The following is a 27,729-nucleotide window of genomic DNA, read 5'->3' on the forward strand; positions in this document are numbered from 1 at the left end:
TCCCTGGTGCTCCTGCCGTGGCCTCTTCCGCGCAATCTCGCCGCGTCTCAGGGACAGTCATGCTTTATCACTTAGATTTTTATCGTGAATGAGTTCAGAGAAGCAGCACAGTGAGGGAGAACGGAAGTGCCGTGACACAGAAGACCAAAGAATGCCTGTCTTGTTCTTTTTTCCCTTGTGCAATATTCCAAACATATAGAGAAATATAGTAAATGTCTACCCATCACCCAGCTTTATCATATTTAAACATCTTGCTATGTTTGATTCAGATTTTTTTAAAGAAACAAAACTCCATAGATACAGTTAAGTTTCTCCACTTCGTTCTCCTTTTCCCCAGAGGTAAAGATCAGATTAAATGTGGTATACATTACCCTATGCCTTTTTATGATTTTAGAAAAGGAAGAAAACAGCCTGATTTGGTGAGAAAAGAGGGAAAAAGAACTCCTGCTTTAATTCCACTTGTTATGTGGTCAGTACTTTATTTAGTATTTTAAACCATCCTCACGATATATCATTTGAATCTCAAAACCACTAAGTGTGATGCGCTGTACATACAGCATTTATCACCTCCAATTTATAGATGAACTACTGAAACTCAAAATACATAGCTGCCTAGGTTTAAATGGCAAGTAAATGGCAGATCAATTTTCCAGTTATAAAGAAATAGTGGTCGCTTTCAAGGACAAAGTAATCTAGGTTTTTCATGAGTCAATTATATCTAAGTAAGTATTTTAAAATACTAAAAGCAATACTAATTGAGGGTGAGATCAACATGAATTGATGAAAAATCTGAATTATAAGATGTGACAAGTGCAATTCATTTCTATTTAGCAAACTCAAACTAGGCTGACAAATGTCTGCTTCAACATAGGTCCTGGGGTTAGCGAACACGTAGCGCGACCTGCAGCTAAGTTTCTGGGGCAGGAGAACAAGCAACCATATCACACGAGTTTCTAATTAAAATGACCTCAAGGTCTAGCCTGGCACTAGTGGCAGAATTAGCCTCGAATGAAAGGCACATGGTGGTGGTTTAAAGTCCCCCTCGCCCCCAGCAACATTTCGCTAAAATACTCCTCTATTCTGTTCACTTGCTCCACAGTTAGTTAAGGGATTAATTGCAACACAGCCCACACCTGAATAAACAGATACCTGTGTTCAAGCAAGAGACGGCAGGAAGTGCGTGGAACCCGCCGCAAGCAGAAGGGTCAGAGTCTATTATCCCCGCCAGGGAGGAAGGAGGAGCTGACCTCCAGGAACATAGGGGAGGTTCCCGCAAAACAGTTTTGTATGATGGGCTGAACCATGGCGTTGTTTTCATCTTAGCCTCAGACCACATCCAGGTCCCCATGGTCTCCTTTGAACACTTTGATGCAAACAGCTGCCACAGCAGGGGATGCAGAGCCTCCCTCCTGGAGCCTGCAGACTGACAGGGGACGCCGAGCCCTGATGGTGCACAGAAAGGCGACCATCATATTTCTGTAGACTTAAACGGGCACAAAGATGACGCAGGAGAAGATGGCCATCCGGTGCTCCCCACCGCAGGCTCTCCTGGGTCCTCTCTCCCTTCTTTCCTCTCCCCACCCCAACCTTACCAATCTTGCTGTGGAGTTTTTTCAGGACGCTAAATTTGTTTGAAGGTGGTTTCCCAGCTTTTTGATCAAGGAATGCACGGTTTTCTAGTGGCGATTAAGGTTTAACGTGTTACCTCTCCTGGAAAGAACTTTGCCAGGAACAGGCATTGGGCAAGGCCCTGGGGAAGATAACCAGGGTGGGATGGCTTTTAAACGGACAACATGGCCTCACACAGACCCCAGACTCACCTCCTAGCAGCTCTCCACCAGCGCCACTCAGCACAGGTCTGAGGAAAAGCAGCTCCAGATGCATCCCCTTCTTGGAGATCCGAAAGCTGTGGGCAAAGTATAGATGGCGGGAGGGCCAGGCGGCCAGAAGAGCCGTTCATTCCTCAGTCTTTAAACAGCTCCTGAGAGGAAGCACGTTCAGGGTGGCTGGGCGAGACGAAGACACCTGCTCTTGGGAACAGACAGGGGCCAGAAAACCAGGGCCCCGGGAGCGGGGGGCGCGCAGCGGCAAACTGTCAACTGGTCAGGGTTGGGGACGGAGGCAGGGAATGGGCAGCGGCAGGAAGCGACCCCGCTGCCTGCGCATCTCGGAGAAGGGTGCCGGGCCTGGAGAGGGCCTGCGGTGGGCAGCGAAGCGCTGGGCAGCGAAGCGCTGGAAGGGAGACAGGAGACCGGAAGCCGGCGCGGTCGGCGGTGGCGGAAGCCCTGGGGCGGGCGTGCGCACGCCTCCCGCTGCAAGGGCGCCCCGGGGGCGGGAAGCCCAATACCAGCTTTTTCTCACTTCTTCAATGTCTGCATTCCATATAACCCAGCAGAAACTGGGTAAATCGTTTTAAATCAAGGAGAGAGGCCAGCCTGAATTAAAGAAAAGTCCAATACCCAGAAGTATAGAAGGAACCGTTAGCTGGAGTTACACGGAGATGCAAATGGCGGAGAAATGAGTAGTCTTTACTTTCCGCCCTTTCTTCTTCTAACTGTCCATGAGCATACACTTTTTAAAATATAAAAATAGTAAATAAATTAAAACAAGGCATTTTTGTTCATTTGAAGTTCATGCATAGTTAATTGGGTATCAAAGTTGTAGCGAGTAACATTTTTTAAGAGTAGTTTGCAAGCAATGAGCAAATATCCTTAAAGATTCTGTCCTTGGGACTTCCCTGGTGGCGCAGTGGTTAAGAATCCGCCTGCCAACGCAGGGGGCACCCGTTCGAGCCCTGGTCCGGGAAGATCCCACAGGCCGTGGAGCAACTAAGCCCGTGCGCCACAACTACAGAGCCTGCACTCTAGAGCCCTCAAGCCACAACTACTGAAGCCTGCGCTCTAGAGCCCGTGCTCTGCAACATGAGAAGCCACCGCAATAAGAAGCCCGCGCACAGCCAGGAAGAGTAGCCCCAGCTCGCCGCCAGCGTGCAGCAACAAAGACCCAAGGCAGCCAAAAACCTAAATTAATTAATTAAATAAATCTATTTTAAAAAAGAGAGAAAATTAACTTCAAAAAAAAAAGATTATGTTCTTAAAGACATTCAACCATCTTCAACCATCACCCTTTGTAGTAGAGCAAAGGCAAGCGTCTGCCTATTCCAAAATGAGATTTCAAAATTCGAAATTAGTGGGTTACAAATTTAGAAATTTATGGTAAGGAAAGTGGTTGCCGTGTTGGTGGTTCTCCTCCAGGTCTACCTATAATCCCAGGATTATGCAGAATGGGCCCTTCCACTAGAGCTCAAGTGCTCAGACAAGTCGGTGGAGGTTGGAGAGGAAAGAGAGAAACGTAACCACACACCGCACGTTTTAGCAACTCCACCACTGGGAGCTAAGGAGATGTTCTTTCCCACCACAGATGAATTTTAGCCTAGGTGAGATGGAAAGGACCAAACACCCAAAAGTCCAGTTCTATTCTTTTCCTGTGCGGAAACAATATTAAATGTGCAAGTCCAATCTGTCTCGCCCATTCGTGCTTGTCTGCGGTTTGTCTGGTCTCTTCTTCCACAGGGACAGTGCGTTCTCTGCATCACAGGGTGGTAGCATTGCCTTCTGTGCTCCCAGAGAAGTGGCACAGCTCGTGGTCCCCGTGCGGCCTGGGACCCAGCTGCCTGAGTTCAAGGCCAGGCTCTGCTGCCAACTCGCTTTGTGAACTTGGGCAAACAGCCAGTTTCTGCCACGGACTCCTCATCACGAAACGTAGATGCTAGATTTGGGGCGGGGGGAGGTGGGAGAATTAAACAGCTTACTTTTCATAAAGTGCTTAAAACCTTGCCTGGCGTACACAGCCTGCCTCCTGGGAGAACTGACGGTGTTCACAGCCAAAGAACACCCTTGGCCAGCTTTCAATCCCCTCGGTGCTGACTCAGCCTGCAGCAGGGCATGGAACTGCTGACTGCAACTAAGTAACTGCCTGGTGAATGCAAGCTCGTCATGGACTGAAGGTTTGTGTCCCCCAGAATTCGTGCTGAGACCCAAACCCCAAGCTGATGGTGTGAGAAAGTGGGGCCTTTTGGAGGGCTGCATCTAGTGACGGGATTAGTGCCCTTACCAGAGACCCTCTGACGCGACAGCGGGAGGACACAGGGAACAGCCGGAAGCGGGCCTTCACTGGACACCAAATTTGCCGGGGCCTTGATCTTGTGCCCCCGGCTTCCATGACTGTGAAAAACAAGCTCAACTTGTAACTGTTGTTTACAAGCCACCTAGTCTATGGGCTTCTGTTTCAGCAGGCCGAACGGATGAAGACAAAACTTGAAGATCACATTCATCAATGTTGGAAACTTCTGGACAAATGTCAAGGATTCTCAATTATCTTTCTAGAGTATTTAGCTCAAAGTTTCTTAGAGACCCAGAAGAATATTCTAACAGGCGCTTCCAGGTTCTTTGATCAGAGCGGCGTAAAGTTTGGTTTACAAAAAAACAACAAACTTTTACGATCCTACTTTACTATTAAACTTCATTCTAAGTCAGCCAAATTTGGGCTGAAACTTTGGTCAGAGTGGAAGGCCTAGAGCAATGTTTCTCAATACTGCATCAGTCACAGGGGTGCTTTAAAACGATCTGTTTTAGCTTTTCAGGTCCTCATGCAACCCCTGACCAAATATTTCCAAAGGCTGAGTGTTCTACCTTAGGCGACAGTCCACGGCATGTTCAAAATGATTATGAGAAAGTTCTCTAAGCTGAAATAAACTTCATCTCCCTATTCTCTTGCTTTTTATGGTTTCACAGAATAAGTAGTCATTTGTATGCATGATAATACTTAGAATATTTAAAGCCAGTTAAAGCAGATTCTCCTAGGGATTATGTACTTGAATAACTTGTAAGGTAAAACTCCTTATAATCAAATTTACTGTTGAAAATCTCTTAAGTTGCTTACAAAGTAAAATCCTAATAAAGCCGATTTTACCTCCAGGATTGGAATAGGTTGTTCCTTGGGCTGGGCTGCAGATGCAGGGGTTGGCTGGCAGTAGAGCCACATTGTAGGAAAAATTCTTACCTTTATTCAGTTGGAATGAATGCATATTGTTGAAATTATCATTGTGATGCAACATTAGGAAACATTTCCTTAGTGTTTTCCATTAAAACAAAACACTTATTGTGTACCTTCGACATGCCAGGCATTGTGCCGGTGGGGACCCTCGTCATTCATTCCCCGATAAATATGGAAGAGCAGACACTTTATTAGCTGAATGGGGAAGTCACTTCCCGAGACAAAACTGACATTTGAAGAGAAGATTGAGGAGAAAAAAGTTTGGTAACATGAAAGCAGTATACTTCAGAAAAAAGAAATCTGATAGTGTTGCAAACAACTCTGCTGCTATATCTTGAAAAACAGGTTCAGGAAGGGTCACCTTCCAGCCCTCTAATAGTAACTATTTGACTCATCATTGAAGGAACACTGGTTTGCAGCAAATTCCCAAGTACTTTTAGGATTAATTTACAAGAAACTCTAAATAATACCATGTATTTAGCAAAACAAAAAATACTTTCACTAGGAAAAATTAAAGATATTTTCATGGGGGCTCCTCAATGAATCCTTTTAAGATAAGTACTTCTAAGGAAAGAATCATTCTAGAAACGGAAACTAGACTTATCTTGTTTTATAAGCTGTCCTAAATTAACAGCAACAACAAAAAGCCCCAGCAGCAATCATAGCAGGATCTTCCTAAGAGGGACCAATGGCGGACAGTTACAGCAAAGATTCACAAGTCCCTCTGCCACCTGCTGAACTTGGTTAAAACAAAGATCAAAGGCAATGAGGAAATAAATTCATTAATGTCCAATGTTTGATAGATATTAAAGGAAATGGAAAAAGGCATTCCCATCTTCCTTAAGCTCCAGTCTGGGAAGGGAGGGTTTATGGTAGCTGGTGTGTGCTTCAGCCATGGGTTTTTAAAATTATTTTAAATTAATTTTTATTGGAGTATAGTTGATTTAGAATGTTGTGTTAGTTTCTGCTTTACAGCAAAGTAAATCAGTTACACTCATATATACATCCATTCTTTTTTAGATTCTTTTCCCATATAGGTCATTACAGATCACTGAATAGAGTTCCCTGTGCTATACAGTAGGTTCTTATTAGTTATCTATTTTATATATAGTAGTGTGTATATGTCAATCCCAATCTCCCAATTTATCCCCCTCCTTTCCCCTTTGGTAACCATGTTTGTTTCCTACATCTGTGACTCTATTTCTGTTTTGTAAATAAGTTCATTTGTACCCCTCTTTTTAGATTCCACATACAAGGGATATCATGTATTTGTCTTTCTCTGTCTGACTTACTTCATTCGGTATGACAATCTCTAGGTCCATCTATGTTGCTGCAAGTGGCACTATTTCATTCTTTTTTACGGCTGAGTAATATTCCATTGTATATATGTACCACATCTTTAACCATTCCTCTGTTGATGGACATTTTGGTTGCCTCCATGTCCTGGCTATTGTAAATAGTGCTGCAATGAACATTGGGGTGTGTGTATCTTTTCAAATTACACTTTTCTCCAGATATACGCCCAGGAGTGGGATTGCTGGGTCGTATGGTAATTCTATTTTTAGTTTTTTAAGGAACCTCCATACTGTTCTCCATAGTGGCTGCACCAATTTACCTTCCCACCAACAGTGTAAGAGGGTTCCCTTTGCTCCACACCCTCTCCAGCATGTATTTGTTTGTAGATTTTTTGATGATGGCCATTCTTCCTGGTGTGAGGTGATATCTCATTGTAGTTTTGATTTGCATTTCTCTAATAATTCGTGATGTTGAGCATCTTTTCATATGCTTTTTGGCCAACTATATGTCTTCTTTGGAGAAATGTCTATTTAGATCTTCCACCTATTTTTTGATTTTTTTTTGATATTGAGCTCTATGAGTTGTTTGCATGTTTTGGAGATTAATCCCTTGTCGGTCCTTTCATTTGAATTTTTTTTTTTTAAGGTAGTGGTAGAGGTACTACCCTCTCCCCAAGCTGATTCCTCCACTACTGGTGCCCAGATGCAGCACCTTTGCCAAAATTTGGCAATTCAAAGTGCAGAAAAGATAATGTTGTGGAAAAGCATCAAGTCTTGAGATCTTACAGTCATTGACTTTGTAACCCTGAACAGCAACAACCTTCATTCCCTTATCTGTAAATTAAGGATATATGGCCAGTGATTTAAGGGATAGAAAAAGGATCAAATAGATGCAAACTTCAAAAAGCATTGTGTGAAATGTAAAACCCCAGACAGGTAAAAATATAAAGAACTATAGCGATTTAGACAATTCAGAGGAAAAATCTAGTGTGAACGTTTTATTTTGACAAAACAAACTTCACAAATTTTACATTCTAAACTCCCAAAGTTTCACTTATTTGAAAAGTAAGAGACAAGGCATCCTGGACTCCAAGATTTCAGGCATGAATAGACTAGTGCCATATTTTCAAGTTTTATAAGCTAGCTGTACTTTATACACCATAAAAGTGAAGAGAGCTGTGACAAATTCACTAGTGTCCAGTGCACCTGTAAGAAGCACACTGACACACCTGGAATTTCTAACCAGTTTCACATCAACAACCTCTGAGTAACTGACGTGCATATTTCCATTAATAGTAGGCACAACTCCACAAACATCAAATTACACAAATCACTTGCTTTTTATAATCTCAATTTGGAAATTGAAAAAATAAGAGGAACAGAGTTAAGCAGCTGCAAATGCTGCACTTACTGCACACAAGTACTGATATCATGACAAGGAATGCTAAAAGTTCCCCCAGGAATGATTTTTGAAATTTTAAAGTATATTTTATCTGAAAAGTTGAATTCTTTAATGTGAAAAGCAAGTTAAGTATTGACTCCATCCCTAAAGATCTAGCAAGTTACAGATTCTGTGCAATTAGGCACTAACATACACATTTGAGAGAGTAACACTGTTCAGTGGAACATGGAGGTGGTTCCGCAGTGTTTTTATGGTTCACTTTGGCTTCACACGTCCTTGAAACCTTAGACTCAGTGAGAAGTTACAACTTATCCCACACTAGATACAGGCAATGTGGTTATGATCCGGAACAAATGACTGCTTTTCACCTTCAAGGAACCTAATTTTGATTTATACAAAATTAGATTTTCACCCACATGTATGGATAAAAGTGCTTCTCAAATGTACATATCCCACTTCCATAATCCTAAAACAAAAGTAAAGGCACACAAATGGACAATGGTTTATATATTTTATGTGAATGTTTTTCGTTAGTCTTTAAACAAAATCAATTGCTGTCTAGAGAGGTGTGACCAACTTGTTACAAATTTCTACAACTTTGGAAATTAAAGATCTAAGAACTCTCTAAACACTGCAGTTCTGTGCAATTCATGTATTGGTTCATTCACTCTGCAATCTGTTAACTCACTCTGTCATCACTATAGGCTGCAATACTTATATTGCAGCAACTATGAGACCAAAAAGGCCAAGGGAGAAGGACGTTTTGGAATTAGTCTCCCACAAGTCGTTTTGAATCTTGTTACAAGTGAATTTAATATGCCTGTGAGCTAAATTGAACAATAATTATAAAGACATTCACCCTAACATATTTGAACGAAATATAATTAAGAACCACAGTTAAACGAGTCTTTAATTTTAATGACCGATATTTTTTCACTTATATGTGAAGGGATTCAATAACCAGCAGCATTTAAATATAGAAATCGTCCCATCTATTTTCTTTTCCCTTTTATAAAGTGCTATTTTTAACTGGGTAGATTTACTAGCCAGCTTTCCAATAACTTCATTCCATGTCTCTAATAGATTCAAGGAAACACTGGAAAACTGAAAAGATTGAGTATTTTAAACATTTGCAAAACATTGCTACAAAGTATTGAGACTATGAATGTGTTTCATTAGTAAAATAAAAAGTGTACCTTGGGCTTCCCTGGTGGCGCAGTGGTTGAGAGTCCGCCTGCCGATGCAGGGGACACGGGTTCGTGCCCCAGTCCGGGAAGATCCCACATGCCGCGGAGCAGCTGGGCCCGTGAGCCGTGGCCGCTGAGCCTGCGCTCCGCAACGGGAGAGGCCACAGGAGCGAGAGGCCCGCGTTCCGCAAAAAAAAAAAAAAGTGTACCTTATGTGAGAATATTAAGTTGATTTAATAATTACTTCACAGAAGCATCAGTTCATTAACATTTATGTCAATTTTTGTTAATAATCTAAACCAGAAACAGTTTCTGTAGGCAATTCAACTCTAAGCACTGTCAAATAGGGTCATGCCAAGTAGAACCAACGGTTAAATTACCCCCAGAATAAAAACTCAGACAAATTCAGACTTTTGGAAAAGCAAAACAAGTTAGTGAGAATCAGAACCAGAGGTAACATTTACTTAAAAGTACCATAGGTTGCTAAAAAGGGTTTTCTTTAAATAAAAATTTATGTAGTTATTAATAATGTACCTTAATACTAAGTGCAGTGGTATTAGAGATAATTAAGAGGAAACCACACAACAGATTAACTCAAAAGTGAATGTTGCCTATTTCTTTAGTTCAGTGACCAAAGCTGAAATTGCTTTTGAAAAGAGGTGAACACTACTTACAAGTAGGGTACCAAGAGATTTCCAACTGCATTCACATTATTCTCTAATTAGTATTTGTGCATTTCAACTCTGACCTGACCTTCAGTAGCATCTTAAAATCAAATGCAATTAGTAAAAACACAGGGTAGTATGTCGGTTTGTCCACACTTACAAACACTACCAGCTTCATTACAATTTGCATTTCCTGTTGCTCTTGGAAGAGTCGCCACTATTAAAAACAGATACGAATGTGCAATGCTCCTTACTCTGCATGGTAGCCGGCAATGTTTCAATCAAAGGGACCCTCAGTCATCAACTCTGCACCTGATTTTGATACACTTTCAGTCCTTAGAAACAGGGACTCCAGCGCAGAAGGGTGGCAGGGGGAAAAGAGGCCTAGGTCAAGGTTTGAGGAATCGCTTGGAAATCCACTGCAGCCATACTGCTAAGGAGAATTCCTCCCCGTCCTTTCCAACCCCCCGAAGTAAGAATGCAGCATTTAGCTTAAGTCTTTTCTGGTCTCACTTCCTTGTCTACACCTAGTACCCTATTCCTAAGACGACAAACAAGTCTTAGAACGTTCTAAAATCATTTTTACCCGAATACATTGGACTTGGGTCTCAGTTTGAATGAGGATGAGTGGCCTTTAAAAGACCGGTCTTCCTCTTCGTCCTCCCCCTCCTCCAGGGGCTGCTCCGGGTCTCTGAAAGAGGGTGTGGTGTGGATGATCTGGGTTCGGAAGCGGATTTTGTTGAGTCTGGGTTTCATCCGCCCACTAGAGCTGCCCGAGGCTTTGCGACCCGGCTCCTTCGCTTTGCCCGCAGCCAATCCCTCGGCCAGGTGATGGTGATGGTGGTGGTGGTCCCCGCCGTCCTCCAGAGCGTGCGACAGTCTGCCGGAGATGAGGGTCGAGGGCAGCACCCTCGAGAGCCTCCAGCGCCCTCCCCCGCTGCCCGCCGTGCTCTCGGCTTCGTCCTCGTCCAGGGCGCCCACCAGGGTCCGGATCTCCTCGGCGGTGCTCGGGCTCAGGTACTGCGAAGGCTTCTTGCCGCTGTAGTCGCGCACGTCCACGTCCGCGTCGTAGGCCCCGACCAGCAGCTTCACCACCTCCACGTGCCCGTGCATGGCCGCCAGGTGCAGTGCGGTGTAGCCGCCGCTTGTGCGCGCGTTGATGTTCACCGGCAGCCGGTGCTGGCCCGCGAAGCGCACCAGCAGGGCCAGCAGCTCCTGCCGGCCGTGCTTGGCCGCCCAGTGCAGGCAGGTGAAGCCGGTGATGAAGTCGCGCTTGGCCAGCAGGCCGGGCTCGCAGGCCAGCAGCCCCTCTAGGCTGTCCCAGCGGCCGTCGGCGGCCGACAGCATCCACGCGTGCTCCAGCGGGTCCAGCGTCAGCGCGCCCGCGCCCTCCTCCTCTGCCGCCGCGCCGTCCGCGCCCCCGGGGCCGCGCCGCAGCTGCGGGGAGCTGCCCGCCGCCTCCCGGGGCGCGGGGCGGCCGGGCCGCGGCGCATCGCCAGGCACCTCGGGCCGCGCGCCCTCTTCCGCGGGGCCGCCGCGGGGCCGCCTCCCCGGGGGCGCGCTCGGGGCTTCGTCCGCGGGGTCGGAGGGGTCGGCGGGGTATGCCGCCGAGTGCCCCGGCTCCCTGAGGCGGCCGCTGGCGCGCTGCTCGGGCGTCCCGCCCAGGGCGCCGCCGACGGGCTGCTCCAGCTCGGCCTGGTCCCGGGCCCCGCACTCCACTGGACCCTCCATCCGTGGCCGCGCACCTGGCCGGCTCCGCACCGACGCGGCTGGCCCCTCCTCAGGCCCCTCGGGCGCCGCAGCGGCCTGACTAGCCGCCACCGCCCCCCGGCCGCGCCCGCGGACACGCCCTCGCCGGACGGACACGCCCACTTCCGGCCTTCTCACTGGCCGCCTTATAGCTCCCGCGGGCCCCGCTCCTGTCCGACCCGCCCCCTTTCAGTCCCCGCGCAGGCCGCAATCAGTGCTCTCCCCGGAGAACACGCCCTGGCTCCACCCACTTCCGGCCCGTGAGCGGTCCGCAATGGCCGCTCCTGCCAGGGGACACGCCCAGACCCTGCCCACTTCCGGCGCCAGCTCCGGCCGCAATCTGTGCTTCAGCCCCGCCCCGGCGGTCGGAAAAGCAGTGTTCGCTTTTCCGCGCGTCTTTCTCCTCGCGTCCCGAGTGTGCTCCATTCCCTCCCTGGCACTAACTGGTGGTTCGCTAAAAGGTCCGGGCACTCCTGTGACAGGCCCGCTTCGCGCGCACGGCATCTGGGCGCGGTGGAGACGCGCAGCCCGCCCCGCCCCCCAGCTCACTGAGGCCGCTGGACCCCTCCTCTCATTTCCCCTCCCCTCCCTCTTGGACCCCTGCCCGCCGCGCCATCCGCCGGGACCCTACGTCACTGAGGCCGCGGGACCCCTCCCCTCAGCTCCCCTCCTTTCTCGACCGGACCCCGCCCCGCGCCATCCCGCCCGGCCCTCTACGTCACTGAGGGCGCCGGACCCCTCTCCGCCGCTCCTCCCTTTCTTCCTCCCGTCCGCCCCCTCCTGTCCCGTCCCGCCCCCAGCGCCCCTCAGCCGCCGGACGCGCCATTCGGCCGGCTGCAGCCGCATCGCTGGCCCTCCGCCCGCCCAGCCCCGCTCGTACCATGTCTTCCGAGGTGGCGCGGCACCTGGTGAGTCCCCCGCCCCCCCTCCCCGGGACCCCCGCCTTCCTGCCACGGCCCCTCCCGGCGGCCGAGGCTTCGCGGGGCTTCCCGTCTACCCTGAAGTTGAGTCTGAAGCGGGGGCGGTTTCTGTAACGGTCCCGAACGCGCGAGAGCGGGCCGGTGGCGGGCTGGCCCACTGACTCGGCCTCCCAGGCCTATAGAAGCCCCCCATTTTACCCAGTATCGACCTCCTTGGGATTGGAGCCTTTTTCTCCCGCCTTGGCGCCCTTTTCTGTTAAAATAACTGACGTGGCTGATTTGTTCGGTGTTCTCTACCTTTCAAGTCCCTTTTATGCACTGATCTCATTTCAGAGTAAGCCGTGGGATGGTCACAGTTGTGTCCTCGGCCATTCCAAGCTGTTCCTTGCCCTTTTCACTCTCATTCTCTTGTGAGTGCCGTGGAGTTTTCCAGACGCTATAAGTTGTGGAAGGACCACTTGCCTTTTGAAAATTTTGTTTTAATCTCTGATACTACAAATATCAGTGGTCGTAATCCTTGTAAACAAAAACTCTTCGGGGGGGCCACAACAGCGAGAGGCCCGCGTACCGCAAAAAAATAGAAAATAAATAAAAAATAAGGGAATCAAAAAAAAAACTCTTCGGGGGCCTGAGACCAAAAAGTTTGAAAAGTGCTGGTCTAAGCAGTCTCCCAGATTAAAAGTTTAGGTTGTGGGGACCTGAGAGGTTGGGTGATGTTCCCAAGTCACACAGCCCGTTTGTTTGATAGAGCCTGGAGAAGGGTTTTTGTCCTGATGCGGCCCAGGTCTCTTTCCTCTGTGTCCTGTCGTTAGGGAGGTCTCAGCTTTCCTGTCTGGACTGCCTTGTTACCGTTGCTGTGTTTGTGTGCACGTGTGGGTGAGGAAAATGTGTTTTAAACTCTTTGGTTCAGAGTGAAGTTCAGTCTTCAGAATTAAACTTGGGCTGGAGAGAGTTTAATAATTTAATTGATGGTGGATTTCTTGTCAGTTGCTGTGCTTATTTTGCAATAAGTTTACCTTTAATTAAACTTCTTGAGATAATTGTAAATTTTTGTGCAACTGTGAGAAGTAACAGAATTCCCCAGCACCCTTTACCCAGTCTTCCTTAATAATAACATGCTGCCAACCACAGTGAAGAGCACATCCAGGACACTGACTCTGCTGTGTGAGGACAGGGCTCTCCTTCGCCCCAGGGCCCGTCGCTGCCCTTTTGTAGCCACAGCCACTTCCTTTCCACTCCACCTCCTCCTTAGCCCCTAGCAACTACTGCAGTCTGTGATTTCTGTAAGTTTGTCATTTCGAGACTGATATATAATGGGATCGCCCAGTGTGTAACCTTTGGGGATTGGATATTTTTCACTCAGCAGCGTCCTCTGGAGGTTCATTCAGGTGTCGCAAGTATCATTAGTTTGTTCCTTTTAATTGCTGAGTAGTATTCCAGGGGGTGGATATACCACACTTTGAAGGACACCTAGGTTGTTTCCAGTGTTGGGCTGTCATGAATAAAGCTGCTTTAGTAATGTAGCATGAGGAAGGTGTAAGTCGTCAGTTCTCTGGGATTCACATGACAGTTGCATGTTTAGTTTCATAAGAAACTGCCGAACTCTTTCCCAGAGTTTCTGCACCGTTTTTCATTCCCGTCAGCAACGTATGCAAGACCAGTTTTTCCACATCCTCCCCAGCGCTTGGTGTTCCTGTTTTTTTATTTAGACCTTCCGATAGGTATGTAATGATATATTGGGGTTTTAACTTGCATTTTTCTAATGTGCTTGTTTGCCATCTGTATATTCTCCAGTGAAATGTCTCTTCATTTCTTTTGCACATTGTCTAATTGGATTTTTTTTTACTGCTGATTTTAGACGTTTTTAAAATATATATTCTAGACACCAGTCCTTGCTATGTGGTTTAAAATATATATTCTAGACACCAGTCCTTGCAAATGTTTTTCCTCATTCTTTGTGGGTTTTTTTCATCCTCTTAAAGAATCTTTTGCAGAGCAAACGTTTTTAAAAGTTTTGATAACATCCATTTTATCAGTTTTTCGTTATACGGATTGTACCTTTGTGTCAAGTCTAAGAATCCATTGCCTAACTCAAAATACCAAAGGTTTTCTCTAATTTTTTTCCTAACAGTTTTATAGTTTGTTTTACATCTAAACCTATGACCCATTTTGAGTTAATTTTTGTATAAGATACAAGACTTAGGTCAAGGGTCATTTTTGGCTTATGGATGCTCCAGCATTTGTTGAAAAGGCTGTCTGTCCTCTCTTGAATTGCTTTTGCACTTTCGTCAAAAATCAGTTGAGCGTGTTTGTGTGGATCTCTTTCTGGGGTCTCTGTTAGCATGCAGTCTTGATTCCTGTAGCTACATAAATAAGTCTTGAAATAGAGTCGACTGATGCTTCTCACTTTATTCTTATATTTCAAAAATTTTTTTGGCTATTCTAGTTTCTTTGCCTTTCATTATAAATTTTAGAATAGTCTTGTCTACCTACAAAGAATTTTGCTGGGATTTTGATAGATATTACATTAAGTCTACATATTAGTTTACGGAGAGGGATTTTTAAACTTACAGATTTCAATTCCTTACTAGTTATCTGGCTATTCACGTTATTTCACATTGGGTGAGTTGTGATGGTGTGTGGTTTTGTGATCCATTCCTTCCAAGTGGTCAAATTTCTGTGTATGGAGTTGTTCATAATATTATCTTATTATCCTTTTGATTTCTTCAGTCTGTAGTGACAGTCCCTGTTTCATTCCTGATATTGGTAATTTGCATCTTCTGCCTTTGTCAGTCTTGCTAGAAGTTTGTCAATTTCATTGATCTTTTCAAAGAACTATTTGTTTCATTGGTTTTTCTCTATTATTTTTGTATTTTCAATAAACTGATTACTGATCTTATCTTTATTTCCTTTGCTTGCTTTTGGTTTATTTCGCTCTTCTTTTTCTAAGTTCTTGAGGGGAGACCTTAGATCACTGATTTGAGACTTTTCCTCCTTTCTAATATAGGCACATGGTGTTAATGAATTTCCCTCTCAGCAGGGCTTTAGCTGTGTTCCACAGATTTTAGTATGTTGTATTTTCATTTTCATTCTACCTTTAGTTTTTAAAGAGCTCTGTGTTAAATCTCACTTGAAACTCTTCAGATTTTCAGACCTTTTTTTTCCATAGAAGAGGACATTAAGACTCAAAGATATGTTGTACAACACAGGGGGTATAGCCAGTATTTTGTAATAACTGTAAATGGAAACTGACCTTCAAAGGTTGTATTAAAAAGACTCAGGGAGGTTTAGTGCATGCTCAAGGAATCACAGCTGGTGATGATGAGGTCTGCTTTGGGCCATATTGTGCCTGCCACTGTCTCCACATGTCCCCCATTAGTAATTGCATAAGTTTTATGATTCAAGAGATCTTGACTGTATAGTTATTTATTGCTGACTCTGATAGTGGATCTTGTGATGACGTTGACTACCTTTTCCTGTCTCTTGAGAAACACACTCATAATTTTCTGCTTCTTCAGACTATCCTTACCAAAGCTTTTAAATGGTGTCCAGATCTTTTCAATTTCTAACTGCCTCTGTTATTTCCTATTTCAGATGCTATACTTTTGAACTCTTATGTTTCTTTTTCAGTTATCATTCAGTGAGGATAATTTTCTTATCTTAGAAGCTTCCCTCATTTGTTTTACTTTCTACCTTGAAGTTGTGACTTTTAATTCTTCTCTTTTATGTCCTGGAGTTAATTACCGTCTCAGTGTTTCTGATCTGGAGAGACATCCCTTCCCACTGGTCCAGGTCCTGTAATCATCATAAGATAATGAAAGACCGAGTTCCTGGCCCATCTTCTCTGAAGCTTACCCAGAGCGCTTTAACCTGTGGCAGTCTGTTGTACTGCTTGTTTGCCACTAGTCATGTGCTTCCTTGCAATACCTCCTAACTTATGTTTTGTATTGTTACTTAACTTTTCACATCAATTAAATTTTAGTGAACCTTGCATTTCCCCCCCACCCCCTAAATTAAATGATCTGTCTTCAGGAAAAGCAACCTGTAATATTCTTTGTATCCTCCGTAGCCATGATTATACGTCTTTGAGGACCGGTGTTGAATATTTTTTATATGGGAAGTATGTTCACCTTGAATCATTTTATTCTTGTTGAATGTTACACACATCAGTTATAAATTCTTACGGGCAGCTAGGAGCTGTTAGTCTGCATTTATGTTCTAACGAGGCTCCACCTTCCTCCAAGCTTTTGAGGTTTTTCCATGCTGATTTTGATCCTAACACAGTTCCAGACTGTAACTGTTTGTGTTGATTATTTATTTATTTATTTGGGTGTGTGGGAAAGGAGAAAGAGGGTGTTTTAAATTTTTGTAGTTTACTACAGAATAGACTTACTCTTCTCAAGAATATTTATTATCCCTTTATTTTTTATCTATCTATCTATCTATTTATTTATTTTTGGCTGTGTTGGGTCTTTGTTGCTGCATGCAGGCTTTCTCTAGTTGTGGCGAGCAGGGGCTACTCTTTGTTGCAGTGCACGGGCTTCTTGTTGAGGTGACTTCTCTTGCGGAGCACGGGCTGTAGGTGCACGGGCTCAGTAGTTGTGGCTTACAGGCTCTAGAGCACAGGCTCAGTAGTTCTGGCTCACGGGCTTAGTTGCTCTGTGGCTTGTGGGATCTTCCTGGACCAGGACTCAAACCCGTGTCCGCTGCATTGACAAGTGGATTCTTAACCACTGTGCCACCAGGGAAGTCCCTGGCCCTTTATTTTTAACCATACTAAATTAATTTTCTCTGCTTAAGATTTTAAGTATTCCTAGTACAAAATACCTGATTCTCAAGGCTTTTTCAATGAGAATAATTTTTACACTTCCTTTTGATCATATCTGGGAGAAAGTCTGATTTAGATGATGCTTTATTTTAAAATTTTATTTAACACCTTTTACAGTTTGTGTCTACCACTGATTTGAAGATCACGGAAATAAGCAGCTCACAGTCTCAATAACAAAACCACAAGATTAAAACTACCATTTTAAATACCTTCAAAACCAATCATGATTTAGTATGCTTAGAATTTTTTATTACTTTTAGTAAATACGCATATTCTGCTCGAGTGTTCTTCCTGTCTTTGAAATTTTGTATTTGGCAGTTACACTTATTTGAAATTAACTACTTTCTTTGTATTTCTCAAAAAGTCTGGAGATTTCTTCATTGAGGATCTAGCTGAAGCAGTTTAGATACAATAGAACTCAAGGTTCCTTACACTATGTGATTCGTTCCAGAACTAGTCATTGTAAAGGTGAACTTTTGTGTGCTAATCTTAAAGTTGTCCAGAATTGTGTTTTGATGGCCCCTTTTTCCTCATTTGTTTTGGTTAATTTAAATAATGCCACAGGGATGTACAAGCTCCCTTTTGGCTGTCTGCAGGCTTTCCCTGTCAGAGGCAAATGAAGGTGTGTGGTTAGACTTTTACCAGCTTAGGGAAGCTCTGAGCCCTGGGTTTTCTGGAGCACTTCCAAGGACAGGATACTTTTAGACCATGTGTTTGGAGCATCTGTTTTGAGAAACATTGTGACCATATTCTCTCAGGAGCCATGATTGACTACATTCTAGAATTTTCAGATTTCTTTCAGTCTGCTTTTTCTGACACTAGAAAAATTTAAATTATGGAATAACTAAATTGTTGGGGCAAATTAAAAAGAATGAACCGGGTATTGAGACTACAAAAGGAAGGTAGAGTCAAACAGAGCATGTGAAAGATTTTTGAAATGCAGCCTTTGGGAGAAATGAAGTGGAGGAAAATGAACCTCGGTGTCAGAATTTCACTCCCATTTCTTTGTGTTACGAGGGAAGATGCTTGGAGATGCAAGTAAGTGGAAGTGGCAGCTGTGCCATAATGAACATGGAGGGCTGAGGCTGTGGAACCTCTGTTAGGGGAGAGGGATAAAGATACACCCTCTCAGCCGTGTTCCATTTAAGGCCATCCGGAATCTTTTCCTGTTGAAACAATCCTAAATACTCTGACATCTAGGCCTGAGACAACTGACAGATGGAAATGTAAGCATATGGCAGTTTAGCAGAGGTTGCATGGTAGTCATTTAGTTCACAAAGTATGTGTTTCAGAAATACTTATTAACAGAAGTAGAAATTATATAGGAGAAATAGGGTTGTTTTCTGGGATGTCAGACCTGAGTAAAACAACTGAAGCAAGTATTAAAATTATGACATATGCTGAAAAAATAAAATATGCATCGTGAGGCATAAGAAGGAGTTAAGGTTGGGGGAAAGGAGAAGAGGCAGTTTCTGTTTGAGATGTGTGTGCGGAGGGACCGGGAGGACGGGCTGGCCCTGCAGGTTCCTGCCAGGTGTGATGGGGTCCCCGGCCCCTCCAAGCCAGTTTCAGGCAGCCTGGCGTCACACAACCACAGGGCTTACCAAAGATGAGGTGCAAGAACTGTGGGACGTCTTCTCTGGTTTCCTTTCCCTCTCCTCTGAAGAACCGGATCAAGGTTATCCTGCCCTCTATTCGGACCATGTTTATGGAGACAGTGAGGAGTCCTTTTGTTCTCATTAGACAGTGTGATTGGTATGTGTAGGAAGAGGCCATAAGTAATGAAATGCTAGGTAGAGAGTATATTGATGGATACCATAAATGTTTTGTGAGTGGTCTGTACTCGTTTTTTCATGGACAAATGTAAGTTGTGCACAGTGATATTTTTGCTTAGTTGAGTGTATACTAACTGGATTGTTACTTTGCGTTATTAATTAAGCCAGGATTGCTTGAATGATTTTCAAACATTAAAAGATGTCTTTGTTATAAAGGAGCTTTGTTTTAAGATGAGTTATTAACTGGGGCCGTCCTGTATGTGTAAGTGGGAAATTGTCCTCATTGGCAAATTGGTAGCTAGGATGCTCAGTCTTCAGGGCAGTGACTCAGGGCTTCAGAAACAAAGGCATTGAATTCTCCTCACCAAGTCTCCTCTTGTGAAAGTATAACTAGCTTAGGGAAGGTTAGTCAGAGGTCACTTTCCTAACCCCTGGTGAGATCTCGGGAACCGAGAAAGGAGTTTGATTAGCAGTGAAAACAGGTGGGCAGTTGATTTAGGACCAACCTGGGTGAAGAGACTGGAGCGCAGGGCAGCGTGGAGAGAGCTGCGGAGGAAGGTGGGAAATGCTGCATGCAAACGTGGCCTGTTTCAGTCTTTTGTCTAGAGCAGTAATTATCATTTTTCATTATTGCCCTTTCTGGAGAAAAATGAAATTTAAATCAAATTTAGTTAATTAATAACATTTAATTAGTCTTATTAAATTAATTGATCCAATTAATTAAGTTTTCCCTAATGAGAGGAATTCAGTACTAAAGAATAAATTTTTTCAGATAGGGTTGATTGAGCTTTGGAGGTCCACAAACCACTGATTTTTTTTTTTTTTTGGTCCCCCAAGAACCAATTTCTACCACCTTTGTGGTGAGGGGATACCCCCCATTGAGAATGCATGATCTAGAGTTAGTTTTTCTAGGAATAGGGCAACAGGTGTACTTTGTCTGCTGATGGATTTGAAAACTTAGTCTAAGACTGTAAATCGTCTGTACATTATGGATTAAATAAGGCATTTGTGAACCTACTCAGGACCTTAACTGTAGTGTTGTTTCTATGGCAACTGTATTCTAGATCCAAAAAGCTTACTGAAATGAACTTTTGGAAAATACAACCTATATGTGAGATGGTGATTTGTACTGGTTTTAAATTTATATAAAGAGTGAGGCCTTTTTGCCAAAACTCAATATTGAGCTTAGTATTAAAGGAAGAGATGGCCATGGATCAGCAGAGAAGTAATATTTTAGGCAGGAAGAAGATTCTTCATCTCAGACTCAGCCTGTATACTCAATCTTAAAATATCACGAGATGCCTTTCAATTGTATTTGCCAATCATGAAAAAAATAGCTTTAAAATTTAATGTATATTTTTAAAAAACTAAAGGAAACTTTAACCATTATTTTCAACTTATTTAGATGAATCTTTACTTTTTTAGTGGTCTGGTAATCTCTAAAGATCTTTGCAAACACTAAAGTATTCAATGTATATTTTTGTCTGGGACACCACTGGGGTAACTGAATGCTCCCCATGCTAACATGCATTCACTGGGGCAAGTGCTTGACTTGCATTATCACATTTCTCCTCCCGACTCCATGAGCCGAGTACTGTTATCTCCGTTTTGGGGGTTGAGGGTTAACTCTCTCAAAATTTGTTAACAGACTGTCTCTTGTTTTTCTCCTGTTGTGCTGGTGCCTCTTTGGCCCGGGCCCTGGCACATGGCTTTGGCAGTTGCTTAGTGCTCCCGACCTTTGTATCTCTTGCCACCATAAGCAGTTAGCTCCAGCAGCCCTCTTTTTTAAATTTATTTTTATTATTTATTTATTTATTTATGGTCGCATTGGGTCTTCGTTGCTGCGCGCGGGCTTTCTCTAGTTGCGGTGAGTGGGGGCTACTCTTCGTTGCGATGCACGGGCTTCTTATTGCAGTGGCTTCTCTTGTTGCAGAGCACGGGCTCCAGGCGCGCGGGCTTCAGTAGTTGCGGCATGCAGGCTCAGTAGTTGTGGCTTGCGGGCTCTAGAGCGCAGGCTCAGTAGTTGTGGCACACGGGCTTAGTTGCTCCGTGGCATGTGGGATCTTCCCGGACCAGGGCTCGAACCTGTGTCCTCTGCACTGGCAGGCGGATTCTTAACCACTGCGCCACCAGGGAAATCCCAGCAGTCTTCTTAAGCCATACATTTACACTGATGTCATGTTAACCCTTCTCTCTTGTGACCTCGGTCATTGAGACAATTTCTAGGGGCTCTCTGTTTCGGGAAAAGATAGGCTGCTTGTCATATAGTAAACAGAGATTCTGTTGTGTGGAAAAGAATTATAATTTACAGTTTCCACATGACTCTGAGAGCCAAAAGAACCTAATACTTAACTGTAATTTGAACAATTGGAGAGACTGTTTTATTCTCATTGCATATTTGCATATTTTGTTGAATATTTTCTTTTTTATTGCTTCTCACAAATAATCATACATGTATCATCTAAATCATTTAGTTTGTCTGCAGATATTCTGTTTTTGTTAGCTACTGCTTTCCCATGTATTGATTACTTACTTAAAAATTTTTGTTATATCTTTAAGAATTAACTTTTTTATTAAGCTATAATTTATGCACAGTGAAATTTACTTTTTTAGTACAAAGTTTCATGAGTTCTGATGAATACATACAGTCATGTAACCACAACCACAATGAAAAATAGAGAACTGTTCCAGCATCCTCCACCCCACATTCCTTGGTGCTTCTTTGCAGCCCTCCTCCTAGTCTCTATCACTTTTCTGCCCCTATTTGGGCTCAGTAGTTGTGGTTTGCGGGCTCTAGAGCGCAGGCTCAGTAGTTGTGGCGCACAGGCTTAGTTGCTCCGCGGCATGTGGGATCTTCCTGGACCAGGGATTGAACCCGTGCCCCCTGCATTGGCAGGCGGATTCTTAACTACTGCACCACCAGGGAAGCCCGGTAAGTGTGTTTTAACCTTATAAACTGCCAAACTGTTTCTCAAAATGTTTGTGCCAAAATTTGCATTCCCACTAACAATGGTTCTGCATCCTTGCCAGATAGTTTTTTTTTTAAGTCATTCTGATGGGTATGTAGTGATACCTTGTGTTTTAATTTACATTTGTCTAATGACTAATGATGTTGAGCCTCTTGTCATGTGCTTATTTGCCATCCCTATATCTTTGATGAAGCATCTGTTCCAATTTTTTCCTGTTTTTTTAAATTGAGTTATTGTCTTTTGAGTTGTACAAGTTTTTAAAAATAGATATTTCTGACATAAGTTCTTCATGAGATAAATGATTTACAAATCTTTTATCCAAGTATGTGTCTTGTTTTTTCATTCTCTTAACAGTGTGTTTTGAAGAGCAGAAGTTTTTTAGTTTATTAGGTTCAGTTTATCATTCTTCTCTTGTGGATCATGCTTTGGGTACTGTAGCTAGGAAATCTTTGCCTTCCTCAGACGGAAGCTCCTTGACTGGAGAGGAGGAGCCTCTGTGGGGGACGTAGGGAGGAGGGGACCGGCAGCGGGGGGCTGTGTGTGGAAGCTTCCTGTGGTTCACAGACACCTGGCAGCACAGAGCCCCGAGGGGAGGTGGTCGCCACTCCCCATTATTCGCTCTCATCCTGGAAAGTTCCGGGCTTTGACTCTTACGGGCCTGGCATACTGTATGCTCACCGCCTCTGTTCAGCCATCTCTGAAATGCCTCCTGCCGCAGGGCCTGATGGATCTCCAGCGAGTGACCTGTGTGATCGCGGCCCATTTCAGCCTCCCGCCTCCTCTCCTTCAGTGTCCTGCTCTCCACCCTACTTTAGCCTCGCCTTCTAGTGGGGAGCACCTTGACCTTGTCATCATCCATAAGGGCACCCCTGAGATCTCAGTCTGACCACACCTCCCCTCTTCCTGTTCACTCCACCAGCTGCTCCCGGTCCCACGGTTCTCTGATCCCGCCACCTTTCCCTTCCCCTCACATCCTCCATGCCCTCTTGTCCCTTCGTGGCACGTCTCAGCCGCCTCTCTCGCTTCATCGTTCTCCCCCGGCAAACCCACACTGCCTGCAGTCAAGCGGTGCCGGACTCTGCTCCTGCGTCCTCACAGCTGAATGCGATGGGGGAGCATCGTGCTGAGTTGTCTTCCTTCATGTCGTGACCACTCGGCTCAAGAGGCCTTGATGCTGCCGACAGACTGTACTGCATGTTCCTCATTCATTCACCGGCTCATCCTTCTAGGTCGAGGGTTGCCAAACATTTTCTTTAATGGGTCAAATAGTAAACATTTTTGGCTTTGCGAGCCATGTGGTCTCTGTGTACATTGTGTCCTGAAAGCAGCCGCACGCGGTCGGTCAAGGAGTGGGGGTGGTACTCGTTCTCTTCCAAAGCTTTCTTCCAGGACTCCATACTTCTCCGGATTTCTTTCACCCTCTTTGACTGTTCCTTCTCAGTCAGTTGGACTGATTACTCCCAGTGCCCCAAACTTGAAGTGTCAGAGTCCCCCCAGGGCTCAGTTCTGGGAGCCCTCTCTTTTCTAAGCACCTTCACTCCCAGGGTGACTCACCTCGTCCCACAGCGCTGAGGACTTGCCATGTATAGATGACGTCACAGTTGTTACCTCCAGTCCGGGTATCTCTGCTCTGTCCACTTGAGCATCCTGCTGCCTACTCAGGACCTTCACCTGAGCGTCCAGCAGGCATCTCCAGTTCAAGGAGAGCCGCCTTCCCTAACCCCTCCTTCTGCGGTCCTCCCAGTTCCAGGAAGGGAAGCTCCCTCCTCCCCGGTGTTCAAGCCCAGAACTTTGGAACCGTTCTCCACATCGCTCCACATTCTACACTGAGCCTTCAGCAAGTTCCGTTGGCTCTGCTGTCGAGGTGGATCCAGAATGTGCCCACATCTCACCTCTTCCACCGCTAACAGACTGCCATGGGTTAACGCAGTAGCCTTGCACCTTGTCTCCTTGCTTCTGCCTTGCCATCCTTCAGTGTCCTCTCAACACAGTAGCTGTAATGAATCTTTTACTACAAAGATAACTCACGTCCCTTTATGCTAAAAGCCCTTCAAAGCCAAGTTCTTCAGTACGCCGTGGGAACCCTGTGAGGTCCGGCACCACTCTGCCTCTCTCTCCCTCTGCTGCTTCGCCTGCTTGCTGTTCCAGGAACCCAGGAGCGCACACAGCTGCCACATCTTTGCAGGGGTCCATTCCCTCTGCCAGGAATGCTCTTCCTCCAGGCGCCCCTTCACCGCTCTGCTCCCTGTGCTCCTTCCGGCCTTCGCTGAGCTGCTGTCTCCCCTGTAACCACCCTGCTCAGAGCGGTGCCCCTGAGCCATGCCTCCGCCTCATTTCCTACCCCCATCCCCCTCTGCTGCCTTATTGTTCTGTGCTGCACTTATTATTCTCTGTTATCACATCAGAGCATGTGTTTTACTTTGATTTTTCCCTTTCTTCCCCTAACTGGAATGGAAGCTCCATAATGACTTAATGTGTTTTCTTCTATTTTATTATGTTACTCAGCCCCAGGGCCTCGGACAGTTCCTGGAATATACGAGGCACTCAATTCATATCTGTTAAATAAATGCATTTTTATAGATATTTGAGGAAGACATATTCTTTTTTCTACATTAGTCGTTGTTAAATTCACATAAGTAATAATATATATATATTTTTTTGCGGTACGCGGGCCTCTCGCTGCTGTGGCTTCTCCCATTGCGGAGCACAGCCTCGGGACGCGCAGGCTCAGCGGCCATGGCTCATGGGCCCAGCTGCTCCGCGGCATGTGGGATCCTCCCGGACCGGGGCACGAACCCGTGTCCCCTGCATCGGCAGGCCGACTCTCAACCACTGCGCCACCAGGGAAGCCCAAATGATAATAATAATGGATATCAAGAAGAAAAGGAAATATTTATTCTCTTCCCTTTAGAATCAGACTCTATACATGCTTGCTCATATGTATAATTTTTACTTGTAACCATGGTGTCAACAAAATCTTATATTCTTTTCTTGCCAGTTAATATCACATATAATTTCTCTTAATTTTCATAATTATTGCTTCTAATCTTTGTAAAAATATTCCCTGTAGCCAGTATTTCAGTATGGACTCAGTATATGCAACTTCATCCTTCCTTTTGAAGATTTATCTTTTTCTGACTTACAAAAATGGGATAATAACTTCTAAACTGTTACTAGTAATATAGTATTAACTAGTATAGTATTAACTATGTTCTGTGTGAAAAGTAAACCTGACTGGCCTAGTGAGTTGGGCTGGATTTTTAGTGCTCTTATCTATGTGGAAGAGTACAAGTCTTATGGAATCAGGGGACACTTGAAGGCAAATGGGAACTACCACTGTATTTGCTTTTAATAATCCTGTAAAAATTACCCTAGATTTATTTTACACTTGACTAAAGATGCCGGTGATTAGGTGGAAGCTCCTTGAGGGATCCGGGGCCGTAGGAACCTTAAACTCAAATTTTCTTTCCTGCTAAGCACTGCGGCCTATCAGTTTACCTTTGTCTGAAAGGCGTGGAGGTGCTCCTGGCCTCACTGGGAGGCTGAGGGAATGTCCCACCCTGCTGCCTTCTGCTGTCCTCCTCGCACTTAAACTGAAGCCGCCTTAGGTTACACTGCACTTACTGCAGCTTCCAGCCACGCCAGGGGTGCGCTCATGCTTTTGCACACATTGACTCCTTTACGTCCTTTTCTCCTTCGCTAGGAAAATTCCTATTTCTCCCTCAAGGCTCAGCTCAAGCCTTTTCTTGGCAGTGCCATCTCTAACAGTGCAGGCGTCATTTCACCACGAGCCACTCCTGTGCCCTGTCCATAGTTGTATGCATGTCTCCTACCTGTGCTGAAATTCAAACCGCAAAGATATGACTTATTCACCTTTGAGCCTCAATGCTTGGGGTCCTGAAAATGTAGGTCTTTTAGTAAATACTGTGTATATTTGTGGAATAAACGAAAAGCAATGTATATTGATAGATTTCTCACTTATTTCTGAGTATTCTTTTCTTCCCCAAATGTTCCTTGTCAATTTTAAGTCCTTTAAACGAGTTTTTCTGCCTTCCCCTGTCCTAAGTAATTGACTTCTCAACTTTGATTGGCTTGTCACCTAGCCTGCCTGGGACATACTACCTCTCCCTGGAATGCAAACCATCTACTTTTCATTTAAATAAGCCTTTCCGTATCAGCTAGGTGTGGTTGTGTTCTGTCTTTCCTTAATCCACTTTGTCTGTACTTGCAGTTTCCCATGACTCATCCTTCATTCTCCATCACATCACATACTTTTCCTCATTGCTTGCTCACAGGTCATACATTCTGAGTTGAAAGCGAACTTAGAAGATCAGAGCAGGAACTGGCGCCACAGTTTGCCCGGGTCAGTAGCTGAATCCTTCCCGCGCAGCCCAGCCCATCTTGTTAGACACCTTTTTTTTAGAGACCTTCAGAAGTTTCCCTTTGTTGTGTCAGGTCAGCCTCTCTAGTTCATTCGTGGGTCCTGCTTTTTCCCTTGGGAGATTCATCTCCATGAGACAGACTATAGATGTTTGAATATGCTTTGCTGTCCCCTGATGCTGCAACAGGCCAACAACACTGGGGAAAAGTACCTCACACAGAACTAGAAAGTAATGTTTAGAAGGCTTAAAAGCTTCTGTATAAGACATGAAGCCATGAGAGAACTCGGAAAGAATTTAGATTCATGTTTTTAAAAAACTTGGAGTGTGGAAAGATTTTCTAAGCCTTACATTTAAGGAAGAACCCATAATAGAAAAGATTGCTCGATTGAGCTCTATGGAAACCAAGAAGATCAGTGACAAATCCAGAAAAGACATTTGTAATACACATGACAAGCATGGAGTTACATCCAACAGCTCTCATTAATAAGAAACAAAAAAGGAATACCCTAATAGGCAAATGGGAAAACGCGAACTGGTGATGAATGAAAATATACTATGTACTTTTTAGGCCAGTAACCTGAAAAAAAAATGTTCAGAATACCAGAAATCAAATTAAGATTTCAGTTTTTGCCTAACAGATTGACACTTAAAAAATTGTTAACACCTGTATGGATGACTATATAATGAAATGATACTTTATTTTTATACTGATTTTGGAAATGTAAGTTTGGCAATATGTTTATACCTCTGACCAGTAATTACAGTCTAGGGATTTCTTGTGAGAAAACTTATCAGATAGATGTACACAGTGATCGATGGTTATACAGGTGTGTGTGGGGTCCTCAAGGAAGAGCCAGGAGTGTTAGAGATTGACTGGGGAGCGGTGGAGGGGGGCATGGGACGGGGGAGGGTAACGCCCTAGAGGAGAAAGGGGAGGAAGCAGAATCCACAGAGAGACCCTCAGAGGCCATGCGGATCCAGCAGAGTCTGGGCCAGCCCAGTGTCTGCCAGGGCAGCCTGCGTGGGGCAGAAGAGCCCAGGTCCTGACACCGCACTGCGCTCAGGCCTCGGCTAGGGCTGCCTGGGAAGGCGTGGTGTGGGTCCAGTCCTGCAGGCCCAGCTGCTGGAGGCCATCAGCTCATTGCATCCTGTGTAGCCAGAGGGCAGTTCTTGTTGGAGGGATATCTGTGGGGCACACCATTTGGCTGCCACGGAGGAGTGTTCATGGTAGTGTTATTAAAGTGACACAATTAGAAAGGGTGTTTTTTTTCCTGTAATAAACATAAAATACTCCTTTTCTAATTAAGTGGGGGAAAGTAATTTCAAAATAAGATTGCATTTGTATCTAAAGCAGCTACATACACATTACTGTAAGGGTTTCTTTTGAGCTTAAAATCCCTAACTCTTTTTCATATGAATTACTCTCAAGAATTTTCCCATCTTGATGATCTTTTGAGGCTGCATATGAGACTCTGTAGTTACCCTTTAACTTTTATGTTTAT

The 27,729-nt window shown here is 44.7% G+C and overlaps 2 protein-coding genes across 3 annotated transcripts in view; one reads left to right on the forward strand and one right to left on the reverse strand.

Annotated features, from left to right (window-relative positions):
* Nucleotides 1–2,600: 2,600 nt before the first annotated feature.
* SOWAHC (sosondowah ankyrin repeat domain family member C) lies at nt 2,601–11,871 on the reverse strand. The gene is made up of 2 exons (XM_067703968.1): nt 8,949–11,871; nt 2,601–4,223 (listed from the first exon to the last, which is right to left on the reverse strand). The coding sequence occupies exon 1, from the start codon at nt 11,333–11,335 to the stop codon at nt 10,187–10,189; it is 1,149 nt and encodes a 382-aa protein (XP_067560069.1). The 5' UTR covers nt 11,336–11,871; the 3' UTR covers nt 2,601–4,223; nt 8,949–10,186.
* A 233-nt stretch (nt 11,872–12,104) lies between these two features.
* Nucleotides 12,105–27,729, forward strand: part of SEPTIN10 (septin 10) — a 53,740-nt gene continuing 38,115 nt past the window's right edge. The window contains exon 1 of one of the 2 annotated variants that reach the window (XM_067703966.1): nt 12,105–12,261. In XM_067703966.1, coding sequence (XP_067560067.1) covers nt 12,235–12,261 — 27 coding nt within the window. In that variant the 5' untranslated portion in view covers nt 12,105–12,234. Of the gene's footprint in view, nt 12,262–21,677; nt 21,809–27,729 lie in introns of those variants that run through there. The other variant, XM_067703967.1, reaches the window with a different exon arrangement.

The sequence above is a fragment of the Pseudorca crassidens genome, chromosome 14 (assembly GCF_039906515.1).
Source record: "Pseudorca crassidens isolate mPseCra1 chromosome 14, mPseCra1.hap1, whole genome shotgun sequence".
Taxonomy (NCBI): Eukaryota; Metazoa; Chordata; class Mammalia; order Artiodactyla; family Delphinidae; genus Pseudorca; species Pseudorca crassidens.